General features: G+C 33.2%; 1 protein-coding gene across 1 annotated transcript in view; it reads right to left on the bottom strand.

Moving 5' to 3' along the window:
* LOC106867931 (ras-like GTP-binding protein RHO) overlaps positions 1–15,167 on the bottom strand; it is a 98,063-nt gene that overhangs the window by 6,511 nt on the left and 76,385 nt on the right. The window contains exons 2-3 of the mRNA XM_052971944.1: positions 10,300–10,469; positions 720–1,103 (exon numbers count right to left, since the gene is read on the bottom strand). Of these exons, the coding sequence (XP_052827904.1) occupies positions 720–1,103; positions 10,300–10,469 (554 nt within the window). The remainder of the gene's footprint in view (positions 1–719; positions 1,104–10,299; positions 10,470–15,167) is intronic.

Genomic DNA, 15,167 nt, shown 5'->3' on the forward strand with positions numbered 1-15,167 from the left:
AAAAAAAAAAAAAAAATGAAAGAAAAATGCCAATTCTATTGCAACTTAAACTCATCCATTGTATACTAATATTTATTCAATCAAAATATATTCCTGAATCCCATCAATGGCAAAGACCAGTAGAGGAATTTTAATGTTATAAAAAGTTATACAGTTTCTTCAATTTGTTATCCAGCAGATTTTTCTCATTGCCTGATGATCAGGATGTTCCAAGCTTTCATTAGCACTATTACGGTTATTAACAACGAAAAGCTGAAATATAGTAGTACCAGCAATAATAGTTGAACGGGTTCATTTTTTTTTTTTTTTAATACAAAAATGAGCTCTGCTCACTTTTCTGAAATTTAAAGAAAAAACTGCAACCAACAGCAATGGTTGTGCTGATTTAATTTACCATAGCAGAATCATAGCTAGTAGTAGTTTTGAGAGGAAACCAATTATATAGCAACGTATTTAAGGGGAATAATGGAACCGTTGCATTTATGGAAACCATCTTTTAATAGTACAAAAGCTGCAAATTGTTTTTGGCCAGAATTTCAAGTCATTGCAGTAGTATGAAGAGACATTTCTCAGGGAACAGTTGCACATACTGTAACAATGAACAACTGAAAATGCCAAGAGAAACACAGAAATAGGATAGACCTTCTTTCAGCACAGACTATAAAAATATCACCACCTTTTCAGAACAAGATACATCTTCCTCTTTTCTTCTTTTTGACTTGTAAAGCTGCTTTGGTTGCCGTTTCAAACACCTCTCTAACCCCCTCTTTAGTTTTGGCTGAACATTCTAAATATGAGAAAGCACCGATTTTTTCCGACATTGCTTTGCCATCATCAGCTCTTACAGGTTCTTGTTTCATCTTGGCCAATTCCCGACGTGTAGTTTCATCATTGCGCAGATCTTTTTTGTTTCCAACTAATATAATGGGAACATTAGGACAAAAATGCTTCACTTCAGGTGTCCACTTTTCTGGAATGTTCTCTAAACTGTCAGGACTATCAATAGAGAAACACATTAATATAACATCTGTATCAGGATAGGAGAGCGGTCGCAATCTATCATAATCCTCTTGACCGGCTGTATCCCATAAAGCCAATTCCACCTGAAATTTAAGAAAAAAAGAAAAAGCTTGAATTTATTTTCAAAACAGACAAATTTCAGCATTAATCAAAGACAGCAAAAATGAAACATGTTAGTTAACTAAACCAGTGCCACATTAACTGACAATTCATTTTTAAAAAGTTTAGATTTGGTCAAAAAGCATTTAATGTCAAATTTATTATGCAGGCAAAGTTAGAGCAGGAAAAGAAATTTAAAATCTATGTCCACTGGATCAAATTTTAATAGCATAAAAATTCGAGTACTTGTAAGAAATAATACCAATACTGAATACCAGTCACTGTAGCAGATAATCTTGGCTTAATTGCTCTTCCAATACTACACTATGTTGGTGGGATTTGAGTATTTAGCTTTCATTACTTACATAAAGCATTTACAAACATTATCTGGAAACCTGAACATTTCTATGCCCAATAAAATAAGAGTCAATCAATTCGAAATTGCTCGGGTTCTGCTTTTGTGATATTATTCCAATTTAAAATTATCTATTTTGAAGGATATCTAGATCAATAATTGAGCTTAGAATGAATGCTGAGGAAATACAAAGCTGGTAAATGAAGTTAACTCCAAAAAACCATTAAGATTAATGAAAATATTAATCTCTCCTTGCAATGTATTTGCACCACAATTTTGACATTAATAGATAAAGCAGGTGAAAGCATGTCACAACTAAAAATATTTGGTAATCTATGTTCCAGGATCAGTGTATGGGGACCAATAAAATCACAGAAATACAGACACAAATATATATATACATATGTATATATATACACGTGTACATCAATAAACATTCAGCTTCCTTGTTGGTATGGGCTGGTTTGTTTGATAGGTTGTAATAAGGAGGACTGTGCCATGCTCAATGTCTACTTTGGTATGGTTTATATAGCTGGATTCCCTTCCTAATGCCAACCACTTAGTGTATTGGTTGCTTATAATGTCACCAGCATTAAGATCACTTCATAATTTTCATGGATAAAGGCCAGAAGTCGCCCCTAAAACTGAAGGAGAAAGGTGGGTAGTAATTTTGGACAGTGGGAAGAGGGAGGACAACATGAACAGTTATGATAAAGTTTATAGAGAAAGGGGAGGAAAGTACGGCAGAGAGATAAGGAAGGGATTTGTGATAGGTTAAGAAAAGGGAGCAACTGGGTGGGTCCTTAGGCTATGCTACATAAGAAAAGTATGGCCAAGTGTGAGGGAATGGGAACAATAGATTGGAGGGAGACAGTGACAGTTGTAAAACTTAAAATACTAAAATTTACATTATAAACTTACACAATCTTGCAGTTTAAACATTAACTACAATTTCATCAATACAGTTTAATATTTATATTACAATTATTATGTTACATCTAATACAAAACAATTACACTTAGAAATCTCAAAAAAACTTCCAGAATTTAAATTGCTAAATCTCTTAAAACAAAAAATGAAATATAAAAAAAAGGAGAGAGAGAAAAATTTTTCCTGACTCACAACACTAATTTTGTAATTAGCTTCCAGCTATTGAACAATGTAATTAAAAAGTTTATAGAAACAACATTCGAAATTATTTCCAATCCATGTATGAAATATTCAGTTGTCTGCATCTAAAAATGAAATTTCCAATAAAAATAGCAAGATATTTGTACATAATTAGCATATATCTTGTGTTGTAGAAGAGAGCCAAGGAAAGGTCCCTACTAGGATTATCATTGTTGGAACACATCCGAAACAATTCAAAGAAAAGGGGTGAAGAATGTGATCATGGAATTATTCCGAAAACAAGTTGCACAAGGATAGATGTGTCACAAGACAACAGGTGAACCCACACAGTTTGTCAAGTGATGCCAAGAGATTGGATGAGAACCATTCAGAAGGCCTCTCAGGAAATGGAAAAACAACAGCGAAACAATTTGAGTCCAAATGGAAAAGAGTGCAATCAAGAGAAAAACGGAAGCATTTTGTGACCGGTGTTGTATAGGAACACCCAAGTCTGGTCAATAAAAGAGAATTATGTTCTGATAAAAGTAACAAATTGCATATTTGCAATAACAAGCATGTCCATTATTAAAAGCAGCCACTGGCATCATGAGGAGTAAATTAATCCAACTTAATAGATTTCACTTCAATACCATCAGAGTTGTAAATACGTTAGCTCCAAGTTTCATCATACACAAAGATTCATTTTACTCTAGCTTTAATATTTAATAAATCATGAAGACAAGTAGTTTCCTTACAGACTTAAGAGCAACTAAGATAAATCCATTCAAAATACCACTCCTGGAATTTGTTCAAAACTTATGAACCTTTAAGGATATAATCTCTTAATATTCATTCAGTGAAACCATATACTCTCAGCAACTTTTAATAAAAATCTTTATATTTAAAATTATTTCTAAATCAGTAACTGCTAACTAGTTTGGGTTTTAACTAAGGCTTCTGGAATTAAGGAAAAAAAACATTTTTCAGAAGAAAATTTACATCCTGCTGCTACACAAACATCCTGAATCACAGAAGAGATACAAGTCACAACTAATAGCTATTCAAACACTAGCACACTCCACCCTCCAGCATAAAGGCATGCTGTCGCTTCATTGTCACAACTAAAACGGCCTTTGTTCCCGAAAGCTAGTGTCCTCTATTTGGACAGCCTGCCACCAGTCTTTTGAGTTCACATCTCTACCCACTTTCTCATCCAAACACTGACCCTCTGCCAGCATGAAGTTCAGTGGACATACAATAGTCATGGGCAATAATGTACCTTTCTCCAAACAAAAAAGAAAAAGGTGAATGCACCAATTAGCTGGCAGAAGAGTACTGCTTCACTAAGCAACACTTCATAAATTTTGAAGTAAATATTTACTTTTGCTTCACATTATCACACAAGCAGCATCCAGATTACTGTCAAATGTAATGCTTATTTATAACACAGCTTTTTGAATTAGTTGTGCACTATCTCGTGGCTTTGAGCTTTCAGTGATGTGATTGTATAGTTTCAGAATGAGATTGTAGGGTGGGTGAAGTAGGCCAGATCTAGCTGGTTTGAATATATTTGAGCTGGATATGGCCAGTTTAAATGCTAATGGGTTAATTGTACAATCTAAGCAACGTAAAATGGTTATTCCTCACAAGCTCAGAGGAACTTCACCTTTTATGTTGTAAGCAAAAGACAAAATGTACCTCTACACAGAAGGCTAGTCCAATACGCAACTTGTAATTCTGATAACCATTCCTGACAACCAAGACAAAGTTGATTTGTTGTAAATGCTTTCAGTTCAAATCCAAATACTCCACCCAGTTTGTATTTTACCAAACTCAGAAATCACTGAGCCATTTAACTTTAATTTTTAAAACAATACATCTACCAATTAAGCACAATAATTCCAATTACATTTGTTCAACTGAATTTACAAACGACTCAAGTTAAAACTAACATCAGGTAGTTGGAAAGAATATACTAATGTAACTGTAAATATATCTGAATTCAAATTCCTTTTATTAAGTTTTAAAAGTTCTTCCTAGAGATTGTCTCAGAATGACTTCAGTGAAAGTTCTTCACACAGACTTGAAAAAATAAAATGTATCAAAATCCAGTTTTTTTTAATGTGAATTTCAAAAGAAACATTTAAAATTCATTAACAATCATAGAACAAACCAAGACAAAATAGAAAAGCCATCTGTTACTATAAAATACTGATTAGTGAAATTGGAATTCATATAACCAGTTAATAGATTAATACATAATATTGAGAAATAGTCTACCTGATTTCTTGCAGAACAGCCAAGGCATACCTGAGATATGAGTGATGGTAGACATTAGAATGCTTGACTGGTTATTGAAAGGTCCAGAATACTAATTCATAGATGTAACAAGTATATTACTAAACCGAGTATTATAAACTATTGAACTTCCCCAAAGATACTTGCAGCTGAAATATCTCATTATCAACTCCTGGGAAATATTTCATAAACATGCCTTCAAGAATTAATGTCTGACCACACTTTAAACCTTATTGATATACAAACTAATAAACCTACAAAGCTAAATTAAGGAAAGCATTAAAATACTGACAATGAATGACATCAAAATTTAAACTAATTGTTTACAATTTAAAATTTCATGGAAATAATTTTGAAAAAATACAGTGATTATAAACATCAAATCAGTTATATTCAATTCACATATATCCTTGTAGCACTGGATTTGAATAGATTAAAATACTGCAAACAAATTTCATGGAATTGTGCTCAAGTGAAATAAAACGAAACAAAACCATGCTAAACAAATTATATAATCATGCAACATTTTTAGTACTAGGATGATTGGATGACTAACCAATCGTGCAAATATGAAAAAAAAATTTCACAAGACTGATCAAGAACAAAAAATATTGACCAAGAAAACTCAAAAAATTGATTTTAAATAAACCAATAATGAAATATGGTAAAACAGAAAAAAATTTGTCTAAATACAAATTAGCATATAAAATTATAGGAAGAAAAAAAAGGACCTCCACTACTAACATTTGACAGAGCTATGGCTCTTCCTAACAATACACATGGCTAGATAATGAGAATCATTGGTCTCAGATAATCCTGAAGATTTTATCATTTAGGAAACAAACCAAATCCAATTTTTAATACATGGATATTACCATTCAGGGTGGTATGGCTCTAGATCAGCAGTTCTCAACCGTTTTTTACTTATGGATCCCCATTTTGCTCGGTTGGAATCTTAACCGTTCGACATTTTCAAATATCTCATTTTATTTTCATAATTAAATATTAGGAATAATATAAACAAATCGTCACATTTTGTGTACTGTAGAAATATAACCAGTTTATTGCACCTAAATTTTAGCAACAAAATCTTATATGGATCCCCAGGAGTCATCCAGACCCAAGTTGAGAACCACGGCTGTAGATGAATAAGGAAGTCATCAGTTGGGTGAGATTTATAACCATTGTTAAATGGTATTTTGGAAAAAATTTACCCACAAAACTGACAAATCTATGCAGCAGTATAAATACAAAGACAGCCATAGTTTGTATAAAAGCATAACATTTTCACCTAACATTTGAACCTAAATGGATTGGCAACAGATGCAAGACCAACACTGGTTGAAACATGAAAGAGTTTAGGAACTTTGTTATTTATGAACAGTGTTGCTTTAATTGAAAACAGCATCAGGAGAAAGCGGATATATTAAATTCATTCACTTCAAGATTGAAATACTGAGTAATCTTAAACTTCTGATTTTTAAAGTTAATTGTACTAGTTGAGGTTATGAATACTTATTTAAAACACACCTGTTGGAAACATAATTCAGAAAAACAATCTTGTAAAGCAAGTAATTTGAGGAAAAAAAAAAAATCAAGCAAATCCAATTGGAAACCTTTTGGCGTTTTGAAACTTATTTTTTGTATTGTCTATTGAGCCAAATAATCAACTTAAATATCTGCAATTATCAGCATAATGAAAGCAAAATGCTTTCAACCATCAAAACCAATCGTAAATTGGTTTCATTCAACATGAAATATTAATATTTGTATTTCTAAAACTTGCCCTCTCCAATGGATTTATTCTTTTGGAGGATATGCAAATAAACTGGGCTCAACCTAAATCCTTCGTTTCTGCAACATTGGGTCAATAGGAAATACATAACGCTTCCGGCAGAAAACGAAGATACAGCATTCAACAAACCTGGAACAACTCAAAAAGGAATTTTGATACTATTTTATTATGGAACAAAACAAGGAACTACAGGGAAAAAGTAGGTTTCAAATTTACAATTACACTACCAATTTGTGTGGAGTAAGTACTTTTGGTTAAGAACCATGTCAGCTAACAACTGTAGTTCCCATTATATTCAAGAACAAAAATTTGAAATATCCAAGAAATTCATTCATTAAGCTGCAAAAGAGACTCCAATACTACTCATTGCACACTGCTATCATAAAACTTACCTAAGCTACATTTGATTCTTAATGGGGTTTAGGGATATCAAATTTCTAAATTCAATACGGTCAAGTTGAAGTGCAAATTGCAAGAATGGAATCTTTTATAACGTTGATATTCAGTTTATCAGACTTGAAAGGAAGTTTAAAAAAAAAAAATTAAAAAAAGACTCGAGCATAAAGGGACATAACTTCTGTCGAAATCATTGTCAGAGAGGGTCTGTAGATCTTGAAATAATTTACAATAGGCTTCTGTACTTTCTATCAAGCAAATTTCACTTACAAAGCTTTCATTGATTGAACTCTAGCTATATAAGTAGCAAACTCTTGGCACACCATGAGGCTGAACGAAAAAAAACCGTCTTCACTGCAGAGCAAACTACATTTCAAGTGTATATATTGCTGATTACATAAACCAGGATCTTGAATTCATTGCACATTGCATTCACATGTTTCAGTTTCTACATCTATGATTGATTCCCTCAGTAGAAACACTTTGAAATTTTGTAAAATCATAACTATTCGTTCACACACAATTTATGTAAAACATTTTAAAACAATTGAACTGTAAAGTGATGTTTTTATCTTACCGATAAGATATGAATAAATCTTAGGACTAAAAGTTCATGCTTATTTGATACAAGTTTTAAGAAATATTAATAGATAATCTTAATAACTATTATTAAAACAACTGCCCTTGGAAAAGAAAGATGCTTTTCCCCCTAAAAATAACTCTATAATCCCTTTTATATTTCAAAATCAGAAGTACAGACAGTACTACTCGATTTAATCGCTTTCAACACTCAAGGCATTCGTGGCACTAAACATCTTAACGTTAAAAATAGCAGACAACCATTGGCAGAGACTTTCCTCTCACTTTATCTCATCAGAAGCAGCAGCAGCAGCTCTAAATTAGCTGCCACTCTCACCATTCCTCACGCCAAAAGCCTACATTAGACATTCTGCCCAATCATTCCTTCCCAGAATCGCCTCCCTATTCGTTTTCCCTCCAATTATCAAGCCAACTGAAATCAAACCTGAACATCAACTTCACATGAGTCCTGTTATCACTTACGATACCTGACCACTTGAGATACTATATTAAGTGTATTCCCCCTAACAAAATGTCATTAGTAGCTAAACAGTTAGTTCTATTGAACTAAAAGAACAAGTGTTCCAAACACCAACTTAAGACACCAATAAATGCATTGGAAATTGTTAGAATTATAACAAAATGGTTTAAATTGACAGAAAAGCAGATCAAGCAATTGAGGGAAGCAGTAAACCTGATAATCAATTCACAGTATCTGAGATACTGATTAAATAAAAATTATAAATTAATAAAATCAAAAGCAGTTGGCAGGGAAGACATCATCCTTAAAATTGAACTAAAAAGCTTTTCAAAAATCATTAGAAAGCATTGAAGCAACTATTTTGTAACAATTATGCTCACCTGAGTCCAACTACAACCTGTTATAATACTATAGTTTCATTGAAATAGGAGAAATTGCTGTCATGTAGAATTAATCTAAGTCTTCCTAGATTTGTGACACCCAACTCTCAGGCTATTTCAAACTCATAGCTAATTGCACTGTAGGATTCCCTCCACTAGGAGTATGTAGCATCTGGAACACTACATCTGTGGATTGCACCTGGATGTACAACAGATTAGCAACACAGAGGACTATGTGATCAGGAATGTATACAGATTCCAAGTTTTATGATCTTTGACTGTTGCTACCAGCTTACAAAGAAAACCGGTAATTTTAATTTCCAAGTAAGAGGAATACAATATTTGATTTTTATTTTAGTTTTGCAAATAATTTTACAATTTCATCTGTAAAGTAATCTTAAATTAGAATGATGCAATTCTTCATTATTCATCATTGAATACTTTGTTGATAGAATTCTAACTGAATTCTAAGGATTCATCATGAGTAGAAAAGGCATTTAGAACTTCAACACATTTTTCTTTGATACTTCAAAGTTTAATGGTAAAGAATATGGATATTGTAACAATTTCCTCTTTGGCCAGATATTTCAAGAACTGTAACTTAAGTAGAAGACTAGATCCCAGGTTTCTCAATAATTCACAACTTGGAATAAGCAAGGCAACATTACAGTGCTTAAACACAGGAAACAGCATGCATCTCCCTTGTCAGGTATTTTGAGAGAATACTAAAAAACCTAAAATTCACTCTAAGTACAATTAAAATATCTAACAAAATATCACATGCAGTTAAATTTTCAATTGTTGCTTACCTGGACACGACTGTAGCTTCAGTTGGGAATGCTGACAGGTCACCTTAACTATTTCATCCCTAGGTGGATCATGTTTGAAAATTCGATGTTGCAAAGAAGACTTTGCTCAAATATTTATAAAAGTGAAAGAACGAAAAATGAAATACCAAAAGTGTAACCGATTTCAACTAAATTTTTCATTATGATAAAACCAGCCTAGGCACATTTTTTTTTTTTTTCACCTCAGTATGTTTTTTTTTTTTTCATGAACGAAAGATGCAAAAGAAAACCCATTTCATAATTCATTGAAAAAAAAACAAAAAAACACTTTTCCCCACCTTACACAATGAACCAAAAAAAAAAAGAAAAGAAAAAAAAAGGCACGAAGCGAATTCTCTTTGTGGAGAAGAAAAAAAAAATGAACGCATAAAAGATTCATTTTGACATGATAAAACACCCTGAAATGACAATTGCACACATACTGAATGTATAATATCTCATCCTGCATTTAGGATGTATACAATGTCAACCATAGAACAGAGAGGTTTCAAACAATGGAAAAAAATAAAAACTATTCCAATAGATTAAACATACTATTCTTTGGAAAATAAGGTGACTCCATTGGAAAAGTATATCTCAAAGAAGGACTAGAAGTTCTTATATACATCCCTACAATTTCAACATAAATTGAAATATCAATATAAGCAAGTTCGTCCTTCCATAAAAACATGACCAATTGATATTCTGACTGGAAAGTATACGAACGGCTGAGAAACATGAACAAACATTGGAAACAGAAGAGACAAAAAGGAGAAAAAAAAAAAAAAAACATGAAGATATGTCTGTAAACCAAATTGTCAAAATTCAAAAGAAATTTGGCTGTCTCCAATATCAAAATGATGGTATTTCTGAAGAAAAAAGAAACTGATTTGCATGCACACCATTGCTGGTGGCACTGTTAAGATAATTGCATTAATGAAGAACTGAAACTAACTTACCTGTTTTCCATCTACTTCTATATCTGCCACATAGTTCTCAAAAACTGTGGGGACGTACACTTCAGGAAATTGGTCTTTACTAAACACTATGAGAAGGCATGTTTTACCACAAGCACCATCACCAACAATAACCAATTTTTTCCTAATGGCAGCCATGGGTGCTTCAAAATCTGCAAGAAATAGATTAAAATATTTTTAAAAACTTACATGGAAATAAAAGAATGGTAATGTGTCAGTAAATTGGGATGGTGGTGGTAATTGGGGAGGGGGTGGGGGTTATAAGCTTTAAAAACATTTAAGACAAAGTCAGTAGATATGTGATGTGCAGAGTGACAGAATGGTAATGAAGTGCCAAGTGATCCAAGTGTGAAGAATGTGCAGAAGAGGAATAACAAGGAAGACAAAGGAAATGATGAAAGCAGATCTGAGGCTGAGCTTTACACAAGAGCTGATAAAGAGCCACAGAAATGGTAAGATGGAGACCCATCCAAACCCACCATAAAACGAACGTAGACTGATGAAATAGTACCTTTTAGTATAAAACAATGGAGTCGTTTTTTAGAATTCAATATCACTGAAGATTAGACCACGTTTATGAAAGGGAGCCATTTAAATCTGGAATTGAAAAGTTCATCGGTCTCAAACTAGATTTACCACGAAAAGACAATCAAGTGAATTCGGGGGCAAACGGATATTGAACCAGCTTCGTTTTATAGTAAAGGGTTTCTTTTCCTTGTTCTCTATAGTATAGGGTTGTTGTTTTTTTTAATCTCTAACTAAAACTGATTATTCTTCAGTAATAGACTAACAGTTTTTAAATCATCAGAAAGTCTGACATCTTACAGAAAGGTCAGCCTGAAGCGAGTGACCTCGACGATGAATCATGAACTGACAGTCATAGTGCAATAGCGAGCAAGAACTGAATATGCAAGTTTCATTCAACAGAGAATGCATTACGAAATATTTGCCGATATACAAGTTTCAAATGTCAAATTCTAACAGATTTGAAATGAAAGCAAGCCTAATTTTTCATCACACAGCTTTTAATTTTATACTTTATCCCCGTGAATTTTTATTATTATTATTATCATTTTTTTTTGGGGGGGGGGTTATTTTATAGTTATAAATAGGAACAAATTCTGTAGAGGGAACGAAAATAAAACGAAAGCTATGGATAAGCAAACAATGGATTGTTTGTCATTATCTGAAATATATTACAAATCATTGAGGGATTATAACGGAGAATTAAACGTTTATTACAGCCTGAACTTTTGGCTAAACACAAGTGAGAAGGTTCAACGAGTTACCAAGGATAGCTGATACAAGCTTGTATTCTCAAAATGCACATCACAATTATGTAATTCGATAATTTCTCTTCGAATACAGCATCTTGAATAAGTATCCAAGGGTTTCAGTTCGACAGTTGTGCGAGAGCACGCAACAAAAATCGTGTACCCAGGGCAGGAGTGATTTCACAATCTGTATCAATTCGTGTAAAAATTCTCATGACAAAACAATAGTTTTGAATGACAAACGGGGGGAAATAATGATTTGATCAACAAGACGACTACATACATACATTATTAATCGTGTGTCTCGTAGAACGAAATCATTCAAGCAATGATATGCAGCAAAGAGGATAATTTATTAGCCGTCAATATATATATATATATATTACAATGTGAAAAGAACTATTACTAATCAAGGGAGTTGCCATGATATTCAAAGCAATATGGATGGTGTCAAGCTCTTTGAAGAGAGAGAGAGAGAGACTACACAGCACAGTGGGGGAGAAATGAACATTTTATATACACATTCTATCATATTATACAGCTGTCAGCACAGTTGGCGACGATGAGAAACGGATGGGAAACCAGTAATGGAAAGAAAGTGCTCTTCCATTGCTGAAGCAATGAGGAAGATATTAGGCTCTGGATGCTGTACAGCCAAAGCTTCCTGAAATTACTATCGTCTTTAAAAAATAAAAAGAGGAAATGACATTCGGTTATACAGTCTTCGCTATTAAGAAGGGACAGTCATGGCTAGAACGTTATAGATCATAAGTCTGCTTGACCCATGGCTAAACAATTCCATTATAATTAAAACTGACAGTAAAAGAATTTCCTCCTGAAAAAAAGAAAATAAAAAACGGGCAACAAATTTCTTACGTTGTATGAACACACACACACACACACACTAATGTATTTAATTCTTATAATTATAAAAAGAGTAGAAAACTAAAGGATTTTTCTAAGGAGAGAAAGAGAGAGAAAGAGTAAGCAACAGCATAAGCTAGGTTATACGAGCAAGAAGCGACCAGTTTGGGTGGGGCACCTTATTAAATAGCGACGACCAACTGAGGAACCAGTTTGTAGGGCAATTTATTAGCCAACAGTTTGGTCCGTCATTCACTCATTAGTCACACTTATTTAGGAAATATCTTAACTACATTATTAATAAAACCAAATTACAACCAGATGCCAAATGAGTGGAGACGGGGGAGAGAGAGGAAGACTCGATGTGTATAGTCTGACCTGCTGGAAATAGCAGTCAAACCTTTCACAAATCCCAAGCTAACAACTAAAAGGAAATCAGGCAGTTATAGTATATAAATACACAGAAAGAGGGGATGATCATGATTGGAATGCCTTTCGTAAGTAAAGACTCCATTAGGGCTCACCTGGAGACAACCAGATATCAAAAATACCCTCAATACTATTAAAATATAGGCAATCGCCAAAATATGTATTATATATATGGACACTTTTCTTTTTGGGATGAAAAGCGTGGATGTAATAATGTATACAAAGAAAGATTTTTCCGTCATTTTATTGACAACTATTTAAACGGAAATTAGCTTTAAGAATAGACATTTTTTTTTTCTTTTAATGTCAGCCGAGATAATTGTAGATATTTTCCTTCCTTCTTGATCGTCGGTCAGTGATGAAAGAACGACCACACTAACTTTTTTTCACTTCAAAGTTCTTAGAGAAGCAAGAGATAATTCAGTGACACATCCATGATAAGAGAGAGGGGGGGGGGACAACAGGGCGGTATGATATATCAGTAGTTTCTTTCTTTTTGGTTTTTTCAACTTATTCTTAAAATGATATAATTTGCAGATATTAAATGCGGGTTAGGCATTTTTAATTCTAAAGGGGGGTCTCTTTACGAAATGATTTCCGAGATATTATATTAAGAAAAATGGTGGCTAGAGAAATGCGAAGGGAAATATATATATATTGGGAAAACGGGATTGAGGACGGTTCATTGAGAACGTTCGAATTACAGTACCCAGTGATTCGATATATCTGTGTGTGAGGTACTGTGTTGTGATTTATACAGGTAGAAAATAGGTTTAGATGATTATCTTTTATTATAAAAATGCACCGATGTAAAAAAGTAAGCCGTTATGTAAGTTACATCTGTTGGAAGTGGAAGAGTAAAAATTGGGCTGAAACCAAAATGGCGATCACGCTGACAAGCAACAGCAGAGCTCTTTCACTTCTTTTACTCTATCTCTCTCACTCACACAGACCTACATAGATATAGAACTCTCAAACAATTTCACACAAACACACCTACATATAAATATAAGGATATAAATATATATACGATATCCGTCTCACTCACAATTGTCTCACACCCACAAACATATATACAGATACACACACACACACACACACACAGCTTTCTTTCCCAAACTACCTCACTTACTTAAAGCAGTCAGCTTCATGAAATTTTAAGGGGGAAAAAAATCATAGCCATAAAAACTTATTTCCACCACCACCTACATCAATTTCACATCCTATCTCAACTTCATAACCTGATACTGAGATATAATTTAAACGCCATACTATTTATTTAGATGCAAGATGTGTGTGGAGTAAAGTTATATTATACGTAGGCGCACACATGACATACCTGTCTTATAAGTTTCCTATTTTTATTAGAAAGAAATCCATGATAAACTTACAAAGGAGAGCCTATATCTATATCTATATATAGAGGGAGAGACCACGTATATAAAGCTTAACAGAGAAAGCTAAGATGGAGGAGAAAATGACAGGAAGGACGGACGGAGTGTAGCAAAGGTTAAAAAGGCAAAGATCTACTGGCAGTAGGATTTCTTGAAGCACAAAATGAAATAGAAGAACGGTATATAACATATGTGGCTTCGTTTAGAACCTGGCTAAGAAATGAAAATTTGGAACTGAAAAAAAAAAGGAACGGTTAATAAAAGAGATAGAGCTCACGAGAGGTTAATGAGAAGCGTAAAATAATGTATGGTACTTTATTTAATGACAAATTATTATTATTATTCCTCGGGAACTAGGAAATATAGAGGTGTTCAGGATTCTTTTTTTGTTCATGATGAAATAGCCAAAGCTTAATGGAGAGAGCCGCCTCTAAGCCAGGAACTGCTAGAAATAGCAACCCCATATACACCAAACTACCACTCTTGTAGTCTTTAAATGATACATTAGGTAATATAATATTGTATTACATAAACTGTCTGAATCTCTCTCCGTCCTAGCATTTTAAAAATTAATGAGTCCAAAATACATTCAATATAGAATGAAGGAAAAACGGGATGGTCACATTGGATTTCCTTTAGCCACAGGTTTTAACAGATTCGAAGCAAAACAATGAAGCTTTTTTTTACTTCTTTCCTTAATTAAAAATCTAATTTAAAGCCAAACAAACGTATATAGGAAATAACATTGAATATAAAATCACAGTTAAATTAATTAAATAAGAAGCCGAGCCGCCTGTCAAACCCGAACCGGATTTAAATAAGTTTCTTTAAAAGTTTTTAAAAGATCATTGTTATGATTAATCGTTTTCCTTCTGGAGTATTTCATAGG

Source organism: Octopus bimaculoides, chromosome 11 (genome assembly GCF_001194135.2).
Source record: "Octopus bimaculoides isolate UCB-OBI-ISO-001 chromosome 11, ASM119413v2, whole genome shotgun sequence".
NCBI lineage: Eukaryota > Metazoa > Mollusca > Cephalopoda > Octopoda > Octopodidae > Octopus > Octopus bimaculoides.